At 41.5% G+C, this 25,125-nt stretch overlaps 1 protein-coding gene across 6 annotated transcripts in view; it reads right to left on the reverse strand.

The window, feature by feature from the left end:
* FARS2 (phenylalanyl-tRNA synthetase 2, mitochondrial) overlaps positions 1-25,125 on the reverse strand; it is a 253,897-nt gene that overhangs the window by 89,550 nt on the left and 139,222 nt on the right. For all 6 annotated transcript variants that reach the window (XM_063325965.1, XM_063325964.1, XM_063325961.1 and 3 more), the window contains one exon: positions 16,022-16,182. In XM_063325965.1, coding sequence (XP_063182035.1) covers positions 16,022-16,182 — 161 coding nt within the window. The remainder of the gene's footprint in view (positions 1-16,021; positions 16,183-25,125) is intronic.

Raw genomic sequence — 25,125 nt, forward strand, 5'->3', positions numbered from 1 at the left:
AATGCACACACACGTGCACAAGAACAAATACAACCTTACTTGCATGCTAAAAGTTACAGCTTATTTTAGAGGAGCCTGCCTGACAACGGAAAGTCAATACCTAATATGACTCTGAAAAATCAAGACGGGTAACAGCCAATGAAAAGATTAAACTTCTTAGATAAGCTGTTCCACCTTTTCCAAGCACCAGGAAGAATGCACAAGAGGACTGTTGCTGTTGCAGAATGAGTGAGTAGGAAGCTTGCCATTAAACATGTTCATCCGAAAGTAATGCTAGTTATTAAGCCTCTGCAGTCCCACCAGAAAGGGACACTGTGTTCTTACGCACAACATTATTTTAAATTGCAAGCATTTTATTTTAAAGTCAAGCTCATTTAAATTTGTCATGGACAATGCTCCAAGTTTAAAGCCATGATACGCTTCTTTGAGTGCAAATACGTATTATAAACTGACCTGCGGTCAAGAAACTGTGAAACAACGCATGGCTTTTGAGATGCTTTCCAGACACAAAAGGATCACTTCTACTGCCACTGAAAGGGTTATTTTTATATGTTTAGTAAGGAGTTGAAAAAGTGCAGCAAAGACATAAGAAATGAAAGGATTGACCTAATCCTATTAAAAGCAGGGTTGTTGCGGTATACATATCAGAGAGATATTTCCACATACCATGCACTCGGCATCCTCATAGGGAAGCTTAGGAAGAGTGGGCTAGATAAATGGACAGTAAGGTGGATAGATAACTGGTTGACAGAGCTCAGAGGGTCGTGATTAGGGGCACAGAGTCTAGTTGGAGGTCAGTGATGAGTGGTGTTCCCCAGGGGTCAGTACAGGGTCCAGTCCTCTTCAATATATTCATCAATGACCTGGATGAGGGGACAGAGTGCACCCTCAGCAAGTTTGCTGATGACACAAAGCTGGGGGGGGTGACTGACACAGCAGAAGGCTGTGCTGCCATACAGAGAGACCTGGACAGGCTGGAGAGCTGGGCAAAGAGGAACCTTATGAAATTCAACAAGGGCAAGTGTAGGGTGCTGCACCTGGGGAAGAATAACCCCATGCACCAGTACAGGTTGGGGGCTGACCTCCTGGAGAGCAGCTCAGTGGAAAGAGACCTGGGAGTCCTGGTGGACAACAGGATGACCATGAGACAGCAATGTGCCCTTGTGGCCAAAAAGGCCAATGGCAACCTGGGGTGCATCAAGAAGAGTGTGGCCAGCAGGTCGAGGGAGGTCATCCTCCCCCTCTACTCTGCCTTGGTGAGGCCACACCTGGAGTACTGTGTCCAGTTCTGGGCTCCCCGGTTCAAGAGGGACAGGGAACTGCTGGAGAGGGTGCAGCAGGGAGCTACCAAGATGATTAGGGCACTGGAACACCTCTCTCTTATGAGGAAAGGTTGAGGGATTTGGGTCTCTTCAGTCCAGAAAAAAGACAACTGAGGGGGGATCTTATCAATGCTTATAAATACTTAAAGGATGGGTGTCAGGAGGATGGGGCCAGGATCTTTTCAGTGGTGCCCAGCGACAGGACGAGAGGTAATGGGCACAAATTTGAGCATAGGAAGTTCCACCTAAACATGAGGAGGAACTTTTTTACTTTGAGGGTGGCAGAGCACTGGAACAGGCTTCCCAGAGAGGTGGTGGGGTCTCCATCTACTGGAGACATTCAAAACCCGCCTGGACCCATGTTCCTGTGTAACTTGCTCTAGGCGACCCTGCTCTGGCAGGGGGGTTGGACTAGATATCTCCAGAGGTCCCTTCCAACCCTATGATTCTATGATTTGGATATGCCTTACCACTTGTGATCTGATTATAAAAACCACTAAAAAAAAATAAATGATTTCTAAATACTGACGATGGACTTTCTGCTCTGTGTTTGATTAGTCAAAAATAATTTCTCATTCTGATAGAACAGATAGGACTCACCAGGACTACCAAAAGGGATGTGTCTCTACTATTCACGCCCACATCTCAGCTTCTTACAACCCCCTTTTTAAAGCACCAGGGTGAAGAAGAGATTAGCCTGACACGTTCCTATAGCGCTTCTAGGTCTACAGTGGAAAAATATGCATTTTCCTCATGCTTCTTCCCCAGCCTCCCAGTTGATGGCCTACTGAGCTAGCTGGTTTCATGGCGCTAATCTTCTCCCATTTCAAACACAGATATATCACTGCAAAACAACTAAAAGCCAAGAAATGCTTTTTTTTGTATCCCTTTTCCATTTGAGCAGTTGCTACCACAGAACTGTTGCGACACAAACAGGAACAGATGGGGCAATCTATTTATCACGTTCTGGTGTTGTCTATAGAAAATGAGCAAGCTTGTGTCCTGGGGAAGGATCCAGTCATTCGGAATCACCAAAATGGTAAAGTGGATTCTCACACCAAACCTAATAATCAACCCTTAACACTGCCTTTTGCACAGGCTGTCCGTATTCTGTCTGTCCTTCCTACCCAAATCTCCCACGCCACAGGCAGAATCACTCTATCAGGTTTTTTGAAGCAGGGGTAAAAAGGGCAGAGAAGACAGACCTCAGAAATCAAACCGTCAACAAGTAAAGACTGTATGTACCAATCCTGCATTTTTCTAAAAAAATATCTATTATGCCTCCGAGCAACAGGCTATAAAATGGTATTAGTCAGCAAAACCCCCAATTTCTCAGCAGATACTAAGAATGTCTTCTTCAGCAGTGCTGAGCACCTGCAATTCCTGCAGAAGGCACTGGTTGCTGTAAGCATTCAGTGTTAGCCACGCTCAGAAGTCTGGTTTCCTCCTTTCTGATAGTTTGGTTTGTATGTATTTTCTCATTATGCTTAATAATAACGCCGAGATAAATAGCTCAGTGGGCTAAAATACTGCACACATCAACAATTCATATAAAAGATTTATATCTAAATAAAGAATGCAAGTATTTGGAAAGAGACTGCAGCAATATGAAGATGTATTTCTTCCAAATACATAGCATAACAATGGAAACAAATTGCACCCAACATTTTATTTCAGCTTAGACAAAAAATCTCATATAAAACACTGTTGATTATATTTCCTATTCTGCTCATTAAACCCACCATTCCAGAGAGTTATTGTTTAAACAGCAGAATCTCCAAAACACCTGAATATGACTTTCACCAAAAAAAGCCAGCATCACAAATCTTACAGGCACATGCAACACCTGAAAAGACCTTCTTCCCACCTAACAAGCTTTTGTGTGTTTTTTTTTTTCCTCTATCCATCCTAAAAAGCATAGAGATTTTGAAGACAAAGGCAATGACGCTTCGTATTTCTTTGTCCAGGTACAACTTCATATAATGCCCTGGGCATTGCTATGCTACAAAGGAATGTCCTCATCTTTTTACGCTTCTCAGATTTATGAGCTAATCTGGGAAACGCCACTGTAGATACTACATCATAAAAATCTATGCTCCCTAGGAAATTAAAAGATCCTAACTGCCACGTACAGCAATTTACCTGAGCAGATTACTGGTGGTTTTGAAATATTCTTCATGTTTTCCAGTGCCACTAAAATAGCTGGGTTTCCTTCTTCACTTAGGGAAACTGCCCAAGTTGCAAAGACTCTTGGCAAAATCAAGTACTTTAGTTTCCAGAGTAGTCGCTTTCACTTTTTTCCCCCTTAAGTACTAAATTCATACAAACCACAACCTCCAAAGAGCAAAACCAATAATAAAACACCAGGGTAGGGTAGCAAGCTAAAAATCAGTATCTAACTTTAAAGAACAGTAGCTAAGCTAGACAGAAACAGAAATGAAAGGCTCTACTCACTTGTTCAATACTCAGAAGAGGGAGAAAAGCCTTTAATTTTTCCTTTCAGGCAGACCCTGAGCTTTCCTAAAGCTACACTCTTGTTAAAGAGTAACAACACTTAAAACCAGAAAACTACAGAGAAGCCATAAGCTGAGAACAGACCAAGCACAAAAAGCATAAAAAGTACACTAAGCATTTAAGTATGCAATGACAAAATATAAAAAACATTTAAATCTCTACAAGCACAATCCTCGTGCAGAACACGTATTTCTTTAACACCTTTCCTTATTTTACAAGAATCAGAAAATGGGTTCACTATTGCTGACTTAGAAGAACAGGTTACATGTGGGAATAATTATGCAAACTGGATTTAACACGTGTGCAGGAGCAGGAGGATGCAAGCAATCCTCAAAAGAGGTGATTTCCTCCCATTATCAATTTTTAGAAAATTGCAAAAAACAAATCCTCTGCAGCATATGCACCCCAAAGCACTACTTACTTGTCACATTTTGTTTTAGGCTGTCACTACTATGGTCCATGTGTCTCTCAGACTAGCAAGATGAAGGAAATTGAGGGCAGGTATAACAAGAATAATACAGTTCTTCCCAATTGTGCCTTCTGTTGTTTGGCTATTCTCTGTAGCCTAATTCAAATTCTGATCAGAGAGGTGGTAGCTGAAAATCAGGGTTTTTTTATTAACACCATGTACTTCAAAAGGTGCTCCTGTTCACGCACACACACACATGCTCCCAGACTGTTCTCCCCAGCCCTCGTTTCCTAGGGACGCTCTACAGCTGAGCTGCAATGGCTAATCATGATGCAGATGATGACTGTAGGGCTTTAAAGCATGACTTTAGAGACCACTTTATCAAAAGCTCTTTGCAAGACGTATCTTTTGCACATAAAACATTGGCACAACTGTTAAAACAGCTATCAAGTAAACTCATGTGTGACAAAACTCACCTTTTTATCCAAAAGTGGTAAAAAGAATTAGAGCCTCTGAAGACAGACTTGCATAGCATAACTGCTTAGGCACATTTTGAACAGCAGTTTATTCTTACAACAAATGCATAATGTACACTCACAAAGATGTATTTAACCCTGCTGTAGGCATGCCAATATTCAGATTGTGATAAGTACCTAGGACTGCCCGTCGGAAACCAGGGTCCCATTAGGTGGACAGAGCACAAAAGCATAGCCCCCGTCCTGAAGAACTTTCTGCCCTAGGATAGTACTGGAGAAGACATGCTGAGGCAGGAGGTACAAGACATCTAAAGCTGTAAACAGCATGGAAAATAGAATTCCTAAGCAGGCAAACTGAGTCACTTCTCAGGTGAGGAACAAAGACTAAAGTCAAGATAGTTATTGTGCCATCCTCCTAGCCAGAATTCTATTCACCACACTGTAATTAAACCAATACTGGAAAAATATTGGCAAAAGTGTAGGGGTTACCCTCCTTACCAGCGACATACTTTTAGACAGTAAGACTGAAAGCTCTGAACATCTGCGGATTCCTGTCAAAACCACCAGCAGCTGATTCTCATAGCTTCACATAACCAATATGAAATCTATTGTTATTTTAGATTTCCAGGTTTACTTCTTCACCTAATATTAATTTAATGTGGGTTTCAGCATATATATCACTGCTGGAAATTGCTCCATGGCTTATTTAAGCACTTTGTATGACCATTATACTTCACCATTCGGGATGCAATAAAGATTGGTTGATATATTCAGCAGCAGAATTACTCATTTGTGAGCTATTTGTTTTAAAGAGCCTCAACTAGTCAAACTGCAAATCTATGAGGTTTAGAGATCAGAGCAAACCACAGTAACACATGCTTTTTGAAGCTTATTGAACTTTTTGCTAAGTAATCATTTAAATAGTATCAGGTGTACTTTGGGTTGCATTGGCTTTTGCCTACAAAAAACGTGAAGCCTTGTGAGAGGCTGGGTTTCTGACATTTCGTTCCAACTTTCCATACTGCAGACACAGAAAAAAAAGTAATCTTGACTCTTTCTTTTGTTTTTGAAGAGGTAATATTCCTTTTTTTTTATGTGAAAGTATTTTTACATTAATTGCATGGAAGGACAATGGCAAGCATGTTTGGGAAGATATAAAGAGCCCAATTTGAAATCCACAGGACACATCTACAGACTCAGTGGCCTTCAGATCTTTGCGAGCATTGCACAGTTGTGTGTCACCACTGGAAACTAAATGACAAAAAACTTTCAACAAGAATGGCCATATGTCTTCATCCAAGTTACTTTTTCCTTTCTTCTCTAGTCCTTGACTTTTCTTTCAGTACTTCTCGACTCCTTCCTTCTTTCCTTCAGGACGGATGTTCTGGATGTCCAAGGTACATGGAAGGAAAAGGCAGAAGACTCCCAGCTAAAGGCTCCTCTTTCCACCCAGGCTGCTCACTTTCCTCACTGATCTGTGACCTTTCCCTTGTGCTGCTTATGCATGGAGGCCACGATGCTGTTGCACGATATCCAGAGGCAAAGCCACCTCGCAGATTTTTTTTCCTCCCATCTTTCCCCAGTCACTTCTGGTTTTATCCTGCCTCCAAAAATAAAAGTGCTGTCTCCTCAGCTGTGCTGAGGGCATGGAGCAACACTGAGAAGTGGATCAGTGAACTGATATGGCTTTGAGAAACTGCAGAGGAAAACGGGTCCCTAATCCACCTCACAGTGTAGCCACAGGAGTAGCTGCTGCGGTGCAACTAGAACAGCACAGCAGAACAGTACACGGGAACATGGGTACACAGAAAAGAACAAAAAATTATGCTTCTCATCCTGATATTGTGAGAACTAAGGCTCTGGGAACAAGTCGTACAGAGCAGTCATAAACCCACCAAAATCCTTCATTGGAGAGAATTTTCAACTGCTGTCTCTGACTTGACCTGCAGTCAAAAAAGAGTACATCTTCCAGGTGGACATGTTGGTAATTTCACACTGCAAGCTTCCAAAAACCCCTGTGGCACTCCCTAGGTTTGTTAGTAAAGCCCTGGACTACCCACATAGCTGAGAATTTGAGGAACCACTTTATTACATTCAGGTTTTAGAATTATCTGCCATGTCATAAAAACTCTATTGGTGATTTAACTGTGTGTTAGCACAGGAAACTGAAAGTAAGTATGAAATTTTTTGCTCTTTCTATATGTATATTCACACACACTCCACCCACTCTAAACAAATTCCAACTGGGACAGTTGTGTACGAAGCAGAAAACTCGTAACATCCAGAAAGAACTGCTGAAACCAGCTATTTTGCTTCAAGTCACCACCAGCAAGACCAAATCTACTACTGGCATGTGACAACTTAATCAAGGTGAACAGGAGAGTTTTCAAATGTTCTAAGACTGTGAAAACAACCTAGAATTACTTAAAGTATTTTCAAGGAACACAGGTGAAGGAGGGGAAAAGAGCTCTGTTTTTGCTAATGAATATCATAGGCTTCTCTGTACATCTGACTATTATCAAGGTGGCTGCTAGATGGAAGACATGGATTTGCTTCGCCTTTTGGTGCTCCAGCAGACAATGGATGGAGATACTACGTAAAATAAATAACACTAACTAATCTAAGCACAAAGGGCTATTGACATTTTTCCAAGTACAAGCAGAAAGGAATTAAACTATTGCTGATTTGTCCAGGTTCAATGTGAGGCCATCAGTAAGACTAGATTGGAATGGGTGGGCGCAGGGATGGAAACAGGGTATGCGTGAAAACCTGCATCATTGGTATTAGCTCAAAGGGTAGCAGCTGGATTGCTGGGAACCACATCCCCCGTCAGTGGTTATTTTTACCAAGATTTTCAGTAATAACATCTCAGAGCAGCCTTAGTCATGGGCCTGGGTTCTGGCACACTAAGCATTTCACAAATCCAGAATTAAAATGTGGAGTCCAGTGATGGTTCCTGCCCCTAAAAGCTGAGGTGCTAACTGATGACAAATGACAACAAGCAGATGAAGGCTGGACGTAGAGTCCGCTGGAGCCGTGAAATGAAACTCATAAAAATGACAGATAGGTCTCTCAGCTCTTCACCACCTCAGACATCTGCAGACAGCTGTTTTGGTGGGCATCATAAGAAATGGGGAGCTTGCGAAGGAGAGATTTGAAAAAGAACAGGGAAGAGTGTATCCCAGAGAGCTCCTTCCCAGTGTGAGAAGGAATATCAGAGAAAACCCCAAAATGCATGAACATTTAACAAGTGGGAAGAAATGCTGAAATCACTGTCCAATTTGAGGCAGGTATCAGTTTCTGCATAAGGACTAAGAGCTGCTAGAGGAGAACAGGCTATGAAGAGCCCTGACAGTGAAGAAAAGCACCATCTCCTTGATAAGCCACATAAGGGATTATCAAGAAAACATGCAAAGAGAACTCAGGTCTGCTGAGAAGGACCTGGGGGTTTCTGGTGGGCAGCAACTGGGCATGAGTACTCCTTGGCAGCAAAGAAGGCCAAGAGCATCTTGGGCTGTATCAACAGGAGCACAGCCTTCAGATTGAGTGGAGAGACCATCCCTCTTTACTCAGTGCTTGTCAGACCACATCTAGAGTACTGCATCCAGTTTTGCCTCTCCCAACACAGGAAAGACATTGAGAAACTGGAGTAATTTCAGCAATGGGCCACCAAGAAGATCAGGGGGCTGAAACATTTGTCCTGTGAGAAAAGACTGAGGGAGCTGGGTTTGTTCAGTATGGAGAAGAGACTGTTTCAGGGGAACTTAACAGCAAACTCAAGTACATATAAGGAGGCCATCAACAAGACAGACCCAGGCTTTCCACTTCCATGCATGGTGGGAGGATAAGAGGCAATGGATGTAAGCCAGAACAAGAGAATTTCAGAATGGATATAAGAAAAAACTTTTTCACCATGAGAACAGTCAAGCAGTGGAATAGGTTGCCCAAAAAGCTTGTGCAGTTTCCATCTTTGGAGGTTTTCAAGATCCAACTGGATAATGTCTTGAGCAACCTGGCCTGACCTCAGAGCTGACCCTACTTTGAGGAGGAGGTGGGCCTAAATATCTCCTGAAGTCCCTTCCAACTTGAATTAGCCTTAGATACTAGGACTATGAAGACGAATGAAAGCCAAGGTAAAGATGTGGTGGGAAGATAAGACAGGGTACTCCTTTGATTTCCATATTGCTGTTCCTAGCACACTGAGCTAACACAGGTAAGACTCTTCAACACCCTCCCACATCTGAACTACTGTACAGTGTCAGACGCAATCTCTCTTTTAAACAAGAGACAGACAGTCTATAGAGCCAATAGGTGTGGTAAGCAAGCTCACTCAGGTTTTACTTTGGGAAATAAAAAGCTAAGAATAGACAGAGAAAGCAAGCCCTGAATGTGTTTGGAAAGTTCATTACCTTGAAAGGCTGAGCACACAGGTCCAGTTGTGCTCCAGTGAAATTGTGTGTGTGTCTGAGCATCTCTTTACTATAGCATATGATGGAAAAGCCACATTATTCATTTGCAGTTCACTGGTATGTAATCAACTTATTTTTAGACATGGACTTAAAAGTCCACAAAATTAAATTAGGACAGGATAGCATTGGGTATACCAGTTTTCATTACTCCTGTTTTTGAGGTATGCCTGAGTTTTGGAGAGCTGCTATAAATGTTTCAATCATTACTCTCGGAAACACATTCCTTGCTTTCAACACCACCTCCCACCCCGAGACTGATGGTAATACTTTAAAGTACAGAATTGTTTTGATGGCTTGTGGTCATAATTTTTGTGGTCATTCATACTTTTTGATTTTTCAAAATGAGATCACGAGTAGATGTGTACAGTACAAAGTCTGGGAAGACTTTCTGATTGATTTAGAAAAAGACTTTTGAATCAGTCTCAACAGCTTTTTGCCTTAAACCTACTCTCCTTTTCTTTGTCTTTCTTCTCTTCCTGCCCTGCCTCCCGCCCCCACCCCATCTTGTTTAAACTTTCTCTGTTTGCCCACCAACTTTTTCATATTGCCCCCAATGCCCAAAGTACAGCTCTTCTCTCTTCTACCTTCGTCTTACTTTGTATTATCTCAGTGGTTTGTTTTTCTTGTATCCAGTCTCATGTGACTGTCCATCCACTCTCTCTTATTTCAGGGCCCCTATTTTCTTCTTTTCTTCCTGGGTTTTCAGCCAACTGTCTTGTGTTGAGAATGGCAATTCAAGTCCTGTTTTCTCTCCAGATGCTGCTTGTTGACTTTCTTTACCCAAGTGTGGATCAGTAAAACTGGCCTGGATCAAAGATTTTGCAAATTAAGTTTGTGGTTTGTCAGATTAAACTCTTATTGCTTGTAACAGCCATTTTGAAAGCTTCCTCTGCTTCAGCCCGGCAAGGCACTGATCGCTCTCAGCTGGATCCCAGGAAGTACAGCAGTCTCTGACCTGAAACTATCTAGGCATTTAAGGTTATGTTTGCCTGAGCACAGGAACTATTCCATTGATTTAAATGGGACTACTCACAAGTTTAACGCTCAGCATGTGCTTCAGTACTTTGCCTGACTGGGGCCAGAGGGTTCAGGTTCCTAAAGCTTCAATACCAGCACTGGCTACAAACGATATGAGATTTAACATCCTTATGAGAGAAGACTTGATGATCAAGTGATTTCTAATCTAATCGTGCAGCATCTCCACAATGAAGAAGCTTTTGCCTTCTTTCCATGCCTATCCAACACTAAAAAAAAAAAAAAAAAAAAAAAAAAAAAGGAGTTTCACAATGTTCTGCAGAGTATACAGACAAACTTAAGATGATATGCATCACTGTAAAGGTTTTATTGACATTCATTTCAGATGGTCTACGTAAGTCACTCATAAGAAATTCAACCTTCCCAAAGTCATGCCAATAAAATGTTTATGCTACACCACCATCTATTTTCTGTTGTACCTCCACATGCATGCACACACACATTATATATCTTCAATTACAGTAAACGTAATTAGACAATAAATCACAGTCAAGGCTGTACCTCATTTGTTCAGACATACAAGTTAAATTTACATACTAATGGTTGCATATTTGCCTTTAATAGATGCACTATTAGAAAGTAAACATAATAAATGAATAACCATTTAAGCATGGAGTTACCTAATCTTGATGAAAAATATCTGAAAATGTAGCAGCCAGAGAATCTATTTACGTTTTATTGGAAAATAAAGCTAATCACAGACTAAGAAGATAAATATAAATTATATGGGGTAGCATACTACTTATGGATCAGACAGACCCACCCTGTGCAGTGAAAGTAATATGATCAAACTGGTTGAAACGGCTGGCTTATACATTGGATGCTCTCCTTCTCAAGCATGGAATAAAGGATATAGACGAAGATAGTTTAATCTGCAAAAGTTTCCCCTTGGACCTGCCGGTGCATTTTATTTTCAGCATCTTCTAAAGCTTCAGGACAAGCTATATCTCTCCCAGCAACAATCAGGTATGTGCACAGGAAAGATGCACAGGGATGATGTCTGTCTCAGAAAACTGAAAAGTGCACAGTAAGGCAAAAAAGCTGTACTGTGCAACTGTGTGAACAAGAGGGCTCACATATGTAGCAAATGGTGCAAACTGGGCTACTGGATAAATCCTTTGTCATTAAAATAGGGGCTTAATTCCTACGGCACACTGAGCAAAGGCAAAGTGAGTGAGGCCCAGCCTTTGCTATCTTGCACAGAAGAAATCATCATCCACTTTGATTTCCTTACCCATATAATCACTTCTTTCCACACAACTACATCTTTCTGAAGACAGACTTTTTCTCATCTCTGCCAACCTTTACTGTTCACTTTTCAAAGCAGAGACAGTCTCCTAGGTTAGGGCTACATACACCATTCTGGCTACAGCTGTGCGGGAGGTGAACAGTGTCAATTCAAGCTGCTTGTCAACCCTCCTCACTCCACCGCCAGTGGTTACTAGCCCCTCAGGTCTCCCAGCAGAGCTGCTCGAGGAGGTTTGTCTATCCTGGCGCCACCAGAATGATCCTGGTTAGAAAGTCTATTATTTTGATTATTGAAGCTAACAGGTTATTATAAAAGAACTGAGTCTGGAGAGACTGCGTGTGCCAGCAGATACAAGGAAGATGCAGCCCCTCGAGATGATGTGAGGGGGTGTTACAAAGTAGGTGTTCTAGGTTTATTGCAGATATTGCAGGAATGAGGAAAAAAGAAGAAAGCAGTTACCATAATCTCACAGAGGGAGTCTGAAGTTTAGCTAGGAATTTTATCCAGATTCCCTCTGTACCAGTGCATCCTTTAGAACAGTATAAACATGCTTCTGCTTGACCTCAGTCCAGGCCACAAGACTCATCTGCAATCAAAATAAATAATTATTTAAAACAACAGCAGCCACAGCCTCCAGCAGCATCGAATGAAAGTGACTTTGTGAGGAGAGAATGCATCAGCAGTCAATTGACATGACATGCCACTCACTCGCCGTGGCAGCAAAATGATGGAGGTTCCAGGAACCATCCTGCTGCCAGAGACCGTTCGTCTTAATCAACACCTCTGGGCACACCGCACTCCATCTGAACTGTGAGTGCCTTCCTTCCCTAAATGTCGTTTCATTTTCGTACCTTTTCTTGGGAGTTGTCAGCCCACGGACACATGTGTTTTTGGTAAAAATGCTGTCTCAGCATGAACCAGAAAGGGATTACATGGAATTATGCTCAGAGCCCTGACGAACACAGATGTAACACAGTGTACTAGATCGAATCCAAGCCGTTCGTTTCATTGCATTAGTCCTTGCAGGCGCTTAGTCTTTCCTGCCCTGCCCATCCTCAGCCTTTCATTTCACAGCCTGAGCAGAAGCCCTGCACAAGTGACTGAGGGCCTCTGATCCCCCACACTGCCTTGACTTGTGTCAAATTATAGCCAGGGCGATTTGGTAATCCAGATCAATGCAATAATCTGGTCTGTGGGGAGCGCCACTCTAACACTGCTGTGCTGAGTGGCCACAATGGTACAAGCACTGTCAGCTTTTCCCAGCAGCTTTTTGACCTACTGAAGCCTGCACACGTGTATTGAGCAACTGATGACACAGGCAAAATTCTGACACATTCAGGTTAAAAGGCACAGAATATATACTTTTAAGTCCCAAGCAAATGCTCCAATTAAATTCCATTTTTGAACAAGAGTATCTTTAGCCCTGCTATTATTAAAGGTTACTGCTATGTAGCGTGGACTTCATGTATTTGAAGAACATTTTAATGAATAGAAAGAAAAATATTTGTGTTGGTGGATAACATTCAGATTATAAGAAAGGATGATGGGAGCATCCAAAGGTTGAGAGGTCTGTCTCAGTTAAGCACATAAAGGATGGACATTTACCCAGGCCCTCTGAGGCTGTGGGATTCAATTTGTGGAATGAAAGGCTCTCAGAACACCTGGTCTGTCTTGGTTCAGTTCAGTCAGGCTGAAAAGTACTGCACGGCCTTGCATGCAGAAAATCTGACTTTTTTTAATATTCATTGAGATTTCTTACAACATCAACACTGGAAGACAGGCTAAAAGTTTTCTTTCAAATATGATATGAATAAACCATGTGATTTACTAATTATGACTCTTTAGAAAGTAGACAGGTGCAGAAGGTCTGCTAACTTGGTTTTACAGCATACCTGAAAAATAACACAAAACATAAAATAACCAACCCTGGGTATTAACTCCCATCACCCAAAATTTTACGGTAGCACCAAAGATTATTTCTCAGTATTCTCATTTGAAGGGTCATTAACCCTTTAATAAGTAATGCCAGTATGTACTAGAAGCGCGTACAGTATTGAGCTGAAAAAGCTCTATGTAAGATAACATATGAAAGCTGGTAAAGCTGGAAAGCTGGTTTTAAACAAAAAACTAAGCTCGCCTCAAGTCTCTTATATTTAGAGACAGAATTAAAAAATACAAACTAAGAGTTAGGAAGAACTATTCTACCAAAACTGAAGATGAGACGTCCAACTGGGGTGTTGGTATGTATGTGTTAAAAGGGAAGGGGCTGGGGGGGAAGGGAAAAAAATGAAAAAAGTTACCTAAGAAGTGCTTGATACCAGACTAAAACATTGTCCATATCCTTTGTTTAGAAGAGAGAAAGAAAAGCTTGAAAATAATCCATCTTTCCACCTCTGCTGCCCCTCTCCCATATCCCTCATTCTCCCAATCTGTATACTTCCCATTGGCCTATTTGTTGGGATATGACAACTGCCAACATATTAATGTGATAAAGGAGTAGTTAATGTCCCAGCAATATTACTCTGGTCTTTCCCTTTGGTCCAGATTAGAGCTCAGTGGCAGCTGACAATATTTCTCTTCCTTGAAGTCCTCCACCTATTGCATCATACCTCCTGATCCACGTTATTACTTCAAAATGTTATCTCAGCCAGCAAGCCTCAACTTCATGACTCTCTCTACAACATCACTTCTGGGTTGTAGAACTTGTCTCCCTGTTCCAAGTTGAACCAATGCCAGCTGAAACCAACGCTTCTCAGCAAGAAGACATGCTTAAAGACCTACCAAGACTTGTCACCACTCTCCTATTGATGACACAGACAGTTACCCAGCAAAACAGTGCAAAACCATGTGCTGCCAGTGACTCCTGCTCAGCTAAGGTTCCCAGCCAACACCAACTAAAAAAAAAAAAAAAAGAAAAAAAAAAGAAAAGAAAAAAAAGAAAAAGAAAAAAGATTTCTTTCACTTTTAGCTTCCTAGAAACCCTGTCTTTACCTCTGAGACTATCCACAATAACCTATGCCAATGTCATCTTCAGATCGGTTCACTACACCTGACTTTATCTGCAGTTGAACATGAAAATGATATGCAACTCAGACACCCAGCCCTCTCTTTGGCTCACCTTCAACATCAGACCGTATCATTTGGACAATCTGGGCCTTTTCCCAAAACCCCAATCTACTGCTAATATCAGTTTGAGTCTTGGATCCACAATTTTAAAGCAAGCAAGAAATCTCATCTTAGTTCCATCAGAGATCAGATTGCAATCTATAAACTAAGACAAAATCCGTGCTCCTTAGGAGCAATGCCAATCAGAAAGATATGGGCTGAAAAGGACACTTGAGCGCTCCTTATCGAAAAGAACAACACGTATTCCATAGAAGATCAGGGAAACCTACAGGCAGACCCATCTTCAGGAACAGCGGCAAAAACCTGTCTTCTTTCTGTAACTGATAACTGCAATCTGAATACCCCAATGACAGTATCACAAAAAACAGCCAAACCCAAAACCAAAAACAACCAAAAAACCAAACTAAAACAACAAGAAAAGAACCCAACCAAAAAAACCTATCCCATCCCCCCAACGCCATTTTGACTTTTTGACTCTACCAGAAAAGATGTGCCAGAATTGACACAAATTAAAAAAATCATGGATGCTGCTACTGATTTGATGTGGAGACTGCTCAAATATCATCTGAGCATTATCACTGTTGATTTCCCCTTTTAAATTTTCAATTCTTAAAAAAACATAATCAAGCTGTTCACAAACAAAGCAAGGAAAACGGTAAAAGCAGCAGCAAAAAGTGTTTTGCTGCTTTAGTACTTCAGACTTCATGAAGCATCTATGCAGCTATGTCAGCTCAACTCCCCCAAACACCAGCGATACCAGCTGACTTCAACCTTCCCGTGCTCATGCTAAGAATATTATGGAAGTAGCATTTCCCCTCAATCCAACTACAAAAATCACTTCAATAAAGGAGTTACAAAAGAAATACAAGCTGAGCCTGCACTCTCCCCCCGCTATCACCCGGAGGGAAGAGCTGATACACTGAAGATGGCGAGGCACGTTCACAAAGCATTTCACCAAAGTTTGACAATGCAACTCACATTAACTTCAATGAATGCAGAGCAAAAACAATGGGAAAAATTGGGAAGATATTACAGTATTTGAACATGTAGCATCAAACACGTTTTTATAATGAAACAGAATTATGGACACAATTCAAGAAAATACCCAAAACAGACACAGGCCTAAATCAATCCCTATTCTGGATAGATTTAAAAGTTAAATATATGCTTAGCTATTACTCGGAACAGAGATATTCATTGGGTATCGTCAGCAACCCACAACATTATCTGTCTGAAAAAAATGTTATCATCAAAAGCTGGATTTTATTGCAGTATAGCAGAGAATTATGATAGCTGGAAAGCTGTTGCTTTAAAACCTAATCTGTTAATGGCACAGAATTTTAATTATGAAATATTCTCTAGGGCTAAACACACTTCTTCCTGACAGAAAATTATTATCATATATATATAGATTATTTTACCTGGAATTTTATTTTTTGCCAAATGTGAGGCACAATAAACTGCTTCAAGAAGCGCTCATCTTCACTCCAGAACAGTCGGATGTCAGGGATATCGTACAGGATCATGGCCAGCCTCTCCAAACCCAAGCCAAATGCCCAGCCAATTTTATCCTGTGCACCAGCTGCAATAAACAAACAAGACAAAAATTCAAGAGCTTAAGTTCACGATATGAAAAATTGCTGATAAAATGTTCACCTACTTACCAAGGGGGAAAAAAAAAAAAGGTGACATGGCAAGACAGAAAAGCCTACACGTAACTGCCAAATGCAAGATCTAAAGGCTACAGGCCAGATCCTACTTCCACCAAAAACTGCAGCAAGTCTGAGCATATTACTGAGTCCAGGAACCCTACGCGGTAATAAAATAAGGCCACACCCTTGGCAGTTTGTGTCCAGCGTTTCAGACAGGCTTTGAGAAATGCTGCGTAATGCTACACACTGCTTCCCTTTCCAATCCTTAGAGCTGAGCACTTCACACCTGACTCAGTTGTGTTTGATAAAACCTGTAAAGATGAATTTCCTGTTCAGAATATTTCACGTGGGCTGACAGACCAGGCCAAGCCTATGTGGCATTAACGTCATTACCAACATCTGAGAGGATGAAAATTGCCTCTTTCGAGGCATCCAGAAGAAACAGAGCAATGGGATGAGAGGCGCTGCTGCATTAGCATCACACCTCCAACCACGGAACTCCCGAGCTGCTGCCCCTGGGACAAGCCACAGCTCCCACATACACAAGTCTCTTTCATGCAGCACTAAATATAAAAAGACAAGAATATTTAATACGGAAGAGCTGTGCAGATATTAATGATGCAACACTTCTGTCAGGAAAGTAAATATTCATACCTTCCTTCCTTTACCGGGCAGGAGCATTGAGTCATTAAACGGGGATTTTTTCAACATCAGGAACCAATTCCATGTTTAGCCATCATCCTACTGATTTTGAAATAAGCTGAGCCCAGCAGCTCTGGCAAAGGCTCAGAGCTTTTTAAAACTTAAACAAATGGCTAAATAAACACACTTCTGCCGAATGGACGCATGCGTGTGTGACAGACTTGGTTCTTCACCATCAGCATTGGCAGTGTACTCCTGAGTCATACAATATCACTGTACATCTCAGAGCCATCCTGTTAGACCAAGGCCATCCCTGCCTCCCCTAGTATTAATTTAAGCTCTAATTTTTTTGGAAACTTTGAACTCGGCATCTTCCCCACCATCACACAGGAGGCTGGAAGCAGAAGTCCTCTTTCTGACCCCTGTGTCTCTGCTATCAGAAAGGAGACAGCTCCTGTACTTTGGGCGTCCTGGGGTACGCTGCCACTTTCAATGCTGAGACAAAGCAGTCCAGAGTCCAATTTAAACAGAGGCAGGCATAACAAGCTTGGGAAAAGAGACACAATCATCACTTTGATTCTTTTATTTAATTTGAACCTGCCTATTTACCTGGAATACCAAGTCCTCAGCAGAACCCCACCATGCCTCCTCCGCAATCTCAGCAGTACTGCACTGCCACAGGAATTTGGTCAGCTTCCTAACAGTACTTCCCAGAGGAGTCTGGATATTCTGCCTTGTCCCTTCTTGAGTGCTCATAGGCAAGATTTTGCACTTTCTGACCTTCGAATGCAGACAGCTTATCAACTGAGTTGTGGAAGTCCTAAGAAATAGAAGACTGGGGGTGAACTCAAAAGGTGCCTCATGGCAGAGCTGCTCAAACTAGCATGCTTAGACCAACCAACAGACTTTGGGATAACCTGACCTTGGAAACCCACAATCCACGGTACCTCACATGAAGAACTGCATGATTTGCTACTGATGATTGAGTTATTTTTAGAGAAAGAATAATGTCTACATGGAATGTATGGAAATTTGTGTTTGGGACTGATTTTGAGCTTTAAGTGTAGACCATACACTATTTCTTTTCCAAGCTGAAAGTACTATTTCTCTCCATACTCCAGTGTACAAAAGTAATTATATTTTTATGGCTATGAAGAAGGGAAAATAATTCATTGCAATGCTGTTGCTTCCCCAAACTTCCAGCTTGTCTTTCTTAGATCATCAACTCCTGCCTCAGTAGCGAACTCCTATTCATTTCAAAAGTGCAAAAGTTTTTGTTGGGTGTTTTTTTGTTTTGGTGGTTTTTTTTTTTTATTTTAGGAGGACTGGGAACATCACAGTTTTTTGCACTATGTAGCAGCCAAAAAAATCTTTATCCAGCTATCTGCCTTGCAGCTCAGAGCATTGTCATCTGAGCTATAAACTTGTCTTTTGGATGATCCTCTTACAATTATCAGCCTTCAGACCAGAAACTTCTCAAGCATCCGCAGTCAAAGCTCTATTAGCGAAGAATTCCCTCTACTCAGAGAGGACTGCTCCCCCCCACCCCGAAAAAAAAAAGAAAAGAAAAGAAAAAGGAAAATGCAGATAATTAGAATTCTCCTCAAATCAACACTGTCAAATCTCCACTGCACTCCTTATCTTCAGTTATTTTGTCTCTGGTCTCTTCTCCAACCTCCTGTTTGTAAAGCTCCAACTCAATGTAGCGTTGTCTTAAAGCATCTGAAGAACTACCTTGGGGAACTCAACAAGACTTCTAAACATATTTCTGATTGGAAATGACCAGGTGGCTTAGAAGTTAAACGTTCATCTAACTGTTGAGTGAGAGAGCAACCCAAAGCTTTTCAGAGCACATATATATATTTATATACACTGAATTTTGGGAGGTAATATGCAAAGAGGTCAAGTGAATGTGAGTCAACATGACAGAAAGAACGAATGCAGAATAGCTTTATACATGGCACAAAACAGGTTGAGGTTCTGACAGGAGACCTGGACAAAGTGCCAGATTCCAGGCACCTGGTGGGGCAACCATAGCATCACTGCTTGAAATAACACAGACCAATGCGTCAGCTTTCCTGACACACGAGCTTTCCCCAGCTGACCCTCAAAGGTTTGTACGCTGCCAGGCTCCTGCTGCCCCACGTGAAAAACTTGACAAACCCACCAGAATAAAACTGCTGGAAGCTTTGCATGTCAGGTAGCCAAAGATGGAAAAAGAAAGGATAAAATGGTTTGACTGGCTTCCCACACTGGGGGCTGAGACAGTCCAATCTGACTCCCAAAGGTTGCATCATCACAGCTGTGTCTCACAGGGGAGCTGAACAGTCCTTATCTTCCTTGAGAAGCCATATCTATCTGTCCTGCTCTTAAGCTTCGAGCCCAGATTAATTAGTTCACGCTTAAATGTAGACCAATCAAAGCATTCTCCAAAAAATGTTGTTAAATGAAAGCTAAATTTGATCAGCCAGGATGGGAAGCTTCGTAACCACTCACTGAGGCATATATAATGACCTGCCAGAACCCACGGATTATATCCCACTGAATCCTCAGTAATACCCACAGACAGAAACATTTACCTTCTCAAGGAGTGTGAGGCAAGACATTTTGCACTGTACAAGATTTTTAAGACATATTTTGCAACACAGTAGTAGGAACAGGTTGGTAAAACTTTTTTGATATAGACTTCAGTCACACTTACTCTTATATCTATGCTGGCTTTTACTTAACATTTTTCACTACTTCTGTAAAACTGCCAATAAAATCTTTCTTTCAATAGAGCCTAAATTGGGTCTTCAAATTGTTATACTCAGCAGTCACTGAGAAGTGAAAGAAATTAAATTTTGATCTTGGATTGAGGCAAAGTCAGGAGCAAGCAACAGCCTGCATACAAGGTATTCTTCACAAAATGCCCCAAAATGAATATACCCAAAGTGTGTGTAGCTGAAAGCTGGGATGAGTTCCAGAAGCAAAGCCCTGAATTTGATCTCCTGCTTTCAGTCCAAGCCATGGCTGCTAATGGAGCAAATTCGGGAACTAAAATGGTAGGAAGAGAGGTGAACAGATTCTCAAGGATACACAGACTACACATCGTTTTTTTATAAACTAAATCTGTGCTTTAAACTGCGTAGAAAGTAAGTTATAGACATAATGAACACGTGACGACACAAAACATCAGAAATTCCTAAAAAAAAGACCTATGCCCACATTTGAGCTTTATGTGATTAACGGACAGCTTAGAAACTCAGCTTTGAAAAACAGCTTCTGCAAAATAAACATTTACTTATCGCTAGGAATGCATATTCTACATGAGGGCCACAGCGATGAGGTAAACCATGTTTACCCATGTTAAAAATAAGCCATTTTAAATTATTTCCTACCTCAGACAAAATTCCCATGTGGTGGGAGTCAAAGACTTTACAGGGAAAAAAAAAAAAATAGTAATGTGTCAGTCTAATACAGAAGAGTTTCTGAAAGTGCAAGGTCAGGTGGCTGGGATGCTATGCAACTGAGGCCAAAAAGCTTACTGATTTTTCCTTCTGCACTGCTCTCTTCAGTGAAAGCAAAAATCAAAACTGTCATATTATTTTCTAACTCTGTTAAATTGATGCATTCAGGCTCCCGTGTGCAATTCAGTTTAAATTACCTCCTAAAATAAGGACTTGGCTTTCAGACTATGCATGCTAAGTAAGCTACTCCTCAAGACCTCAAGAAAAGAAGTAAACATTCAATTATGCCTATTCTGTGGAAAAAGAACTTATCTTTCTAAATCTCATATGTGGAATAATTTTCTAACAATAATAGTCACTTTGAGACCACAGCTTTGTCTCCTGGGTCAGACTGATCTATACTGTTTGCTCCACTTGAAAACTAAGCAAAAGAACTTTAAAGGCTTTGATTGAGTTTTAATATGGATGTTTATTTTTGTTCCATAGTCAAAATAGCTGGGTACATACTAAAGGAACAGCTCAGTCGGTAGAGCATGAGACTCTTAATCTCAGGGTCATGGGTTCGGGCCCCATGTTGGGTGCCAATCAATCTGTCACCGATGCACTGTGGCAGTAGCAATTGGCACCTGCTGTTCTTTAACCTTCAGCAGTCCCACAACCGAAGGGTCATCTGAAAGGCCAGGTAAGGTAGACAGCTGTGTAATGTCCTAAATCTCTACAGCTGCTATACCAAAAGCCCATCAGTACCCTTCCAGGTCTTTGAAATACCCTCTTTTGAGGAAGTCTATGCCAAGGATGCACGGAGCATCTGGACCAGTGATAATGGGATGCTTCTCCCATTTATTCCCAGTTAGGCTCACTTCAGCCTCCAGTACAGTCAGTTCTTGAGACCCACCTGTCACTCCAGAAATAGTCGCAGGTTCTGTCCCTTTATGATTCGATGGCAATAGGGTGCACTGTGCACCAGTGTCCACAAGGGCTGTATATTTTTGTGGCTCTAATGTGCCAGGCCATCGAATCCACACAGTCCAATGAACTCTGTTGTCCCTCTCCTCCTCCTGGCTGGAGGCAGGGCACCTCTAATGTCTGTAATTAGTAGACGAGTTTCTACCTGGACCAGAGAACCGCCCCCTGCAGACTGGAGCAGCAGTCCTGGAATAATTTGTTCTTCTATCTGTGTTACCTTGCAACTCACTTACTCGTGCCTGTAGGGCTGAGGTAGGTTTTTTATCCCACTTACTCATGTCCTCTCCATAGTCACAGGGGAAAAACCACAGGATATTTCATAGCGTGTTGTTTCCTCTGCATCAGTTTTGTAGGAGGGGGTCTTCTCCTAATGGCTGCAACATGGGTCCGCGCAGGAGAAGAATAAGATCTCTCCTCCATCCTAGATAGTTTATCAAACAGTTTATCAAACAGTTTCTCATTTTTCTCAATCATTTTCTCAGTTTTATCAGTTAATCTTTCCATAGCTGCTACAGCGAGGGGACGAGAAAGACTATCTTCATACTGTCGCATTCTGCTAGCCACTTCATTTACAGTTAGTGAATCATCATCAACTCCCGAAATCAGCATTGACAAGGTATGGGAATACATTGGTGGTGCACTCTGTACAAACTTTCGCAACACAGGTTGTCTACATGGCATTTCATCAGGATCTACATTCACTTCCCAGTCACCATAAATCACCTCTTTCACGGCCATTTCTCTCAGGTACTTAATACCTTTCTCTATGCTGGTCCATTTAATCGGGCGGTATTCAATATCATCCTTAAAAGGACATCTGCCTTTTATGGCTGATACGAGTCGCCTCCAGAGACTGAGAGTCTGTGAGTTTTTCCCAAGAGCTTTATCTATACTACCCTGGCCAGATTTCCTAACTGCCTAGCTTCGCTACCATCTAACTCCATGCTATCAGCCCCATTATCCCAGCATCGGAGCAACCAGGAGACAAGTGTCTCACCATCATTCCGGGTAAAATCCTTTCTCATATTTCGCAGATCCTTCATAGAGAAGGATTTAATGATCACCTGTGTATCTGATTCCTCCTCCTGGGCTGATGCAGAAGCCTCTCCCCTATCGTCTTTAGAAGAACTCTTTCCTCGATCTTCATCAGAAGAGTCCTCCCCTCTGCTATCTGGCCTTACTTGGTCTTTATCAAAAGGGACAGAGGAACTTACTGACCTCTTCTTTTTCATTCTGGTCACTGGGGCAACTTGTACCGGTGCCGATGGAGTTCGAGTAGTGCATATTGTACAACACCTACTCTTGCACCAAAATTTAAAGAGAAACCACCCCTGCAACCCATTCATGAAAAACAACACCAAAACCATGATTTTAGGAATGTAACTGTCATTCATGGTACCCAAAGGAGATCCCTCTCCTGGCTCTGATGGTGACAATTTGACATAGGAAGTAAAGGGCGAAGTAAACATATCCATGGTAAAATTCAAAGTATAATTAGTGTAAGTAGTAACAGAATCCATTACGTAATGCCCAAGGTATGAAGGTAAAGAAGCTATACATTCAATCACAGCCTGGATCACAATTAGAAACAGCAGCAAAATAACACATTTGAACCACCGCATACAGACAGAAAGAGCAAGCAAGCAATACAGCACATAAGGCAAGCTAAGCATTGTTGTATCAATTAACTTTAAAGTAATCGCTACAAAGAGACGATACAATAATCCATTTAGCAACGAGATGATGTGAACTGTCTGTATCAATCTCTGAGTAAACTGGAATTCAAACTATTCAGACCATCTATCAGAACTCTGGTAGTGCCACAGTTGGGCCACAATCGTGCCCCACGTTGGGCACCAATAAATCTGTCGTGGTTTTGGCCGGATTGGCCGATCAGAACGATGGATGGCCCTTCCCCCTCTCCTCAGAGAGGAGAGGAAGAGATAAGGAGATTTACGAGTTTAGAAAAAGAACTAAACTACTTTAATGAAAATAATAATAAATAAGAAAATAGTAAATAATAATAGAATAATAAAAATTAAAGAAAAAGAAGTATACTATATATAAAACCATATCCAGCTCCCAGGATGATGATCGCGTCACCAGCAGACACAGGGAAAGTCCCAGACTGGAGTCAGCGATGGACAGGAGCAGAATTCTGGAACTAGAGTCAGGAGTGCTCGGATCGGTATCAAAGGCAGACGAAGAGACAGGATCCTCCTCAGACGTCAGCCATTGAAGAAAAAAAAAAACAAGCCAGAGCCCCCTTTGCCCCTTTGATCCCTCAGCTTTTATACTGAGTGTGATGCATATGGGGTGGAATACCCTGTTGGTCAGTTTTGGGTCACCTATCCCATCCGCTCCTCCCTGCAGGTGGGACCCCTCTACGCTTCTCCACTTCCGACTCTCTAACGGGGCAAAACAGCGAAGTTAGCTGACCTTGGTTGTTATAGCAATAAGTATAAGCAAGAGCCTCTGTGCATACCGTTCCTTGGTATAATCAGGTCTTATCACTCTGAGAGTGAACAGTTTCTGAACAATATGGAGGAAAACGTTTCTGATAGGGAGAAACAGATGACCAGAGCAGAAGAGAACAGGAAAACTAGATTAGCAAGAGTGAACCAAAGCAACAACAAGGAAGAACTTTACCTATTTCTTCCCACCTCGGACTGACACTTTTAGTTTCCAGTTCTTTTGTCTTCCTACTTCTGAAGTTACGAATTCCTCAGTCCTCCTCCCCTGCTCCTTTCCATCTTCCTATCTTTGCCTGAGTCCACTTCTCCCATTCCCAAAAGCCCTCCTAAGCATCCATAACAAATTCAATGTCAAAAGCACCATTAAACAGAATCTTACTTGAAACTGGAGATATTTTTTTCAAGTTTGTAACCATACAGTGCAATAACATTCAACCTTTCCAATTATGTAAGATAAAGTGTCCACTTATCTCCCAAGTGCAATACAAGATATTAGTCATTAACTACAAACACTTTTATGGTATATTGTCTTTCTTTTTCTCTCTACTTCAGCTTTCATATCAAATGGCTTGCTTAGTTTTTGAGGTGTTTTTTTTGCCTTTACCCCTGCGTATTTCAAGCCTGGACATTCTCCATGAAGGACAATGCAATTTGCTGTCCTAATTTATGTCACAGAGCAAAAAATGAATTGACCTCGTGGGTCTATTTCCCGTGGCTCTGCCTGCAGGCTCCAGTACTGCTCTTTTTGTTCTGTGTATGTAAAAGCAAATTCTGATTCTTTTGATAAGGAAAGGAAAACTTTGCCTGTTCATTCAGCCAAAGTTGGTTTTTGAGGTTTTGGGTCTTTTAATATCTTTTAATACTATTAAATCTTCTTAGACATTGAAGCCACGTAGATTTGAAAAAAATAAAAGCTATAAAGAAATACATGAGGGGCTGCCACTTGGCAGGAAGACCAAGTCTACAGTACAGTTCAAAAATTCAATTGCAAATCTCAATTTTTCAGGGGTATAAGTACTGCTGGACAAATTCACTCCATATATATTCATTGCTCCCAGATACAACTTTCTTGGCAAAATTTCATCAATACCAAAGTTGACTGTATTGTCTTACAAAAAGGCAAGGAACAAGAACACAAAGACCATCACAATGTGATACAATCTTCAAGAGATTAAGATATCCTCAAAAGATACAGAGGCAGCAGCTTATGTATCAGAGGACAGGATGTTATTAGCATCTGATTGATATTCCTGTTCAAAAATCAGAACAGGAAGAACACCCGTATATATTAAAAACTGTGTTCAGCTGATAGCAGCACAATCTCATGGTTACTCTGAAAGCC

The sequence above is a fragment of the Chroicocephalus ridibundus genome, chromosome 2 (assembly GCF_963924245.1).
Source record: "Chroicocephalus ridibundus chromosome 2, bChrRid1.1, whole genome shotgun sequence".
Taxonomy (NCBI): domain Eukaryota; kingdom Metazoa; phylum Chordata; class Aves; order Charadriiformes; family Laridae; genus Chroicocephalus; species Chroicocephalus ridibundus.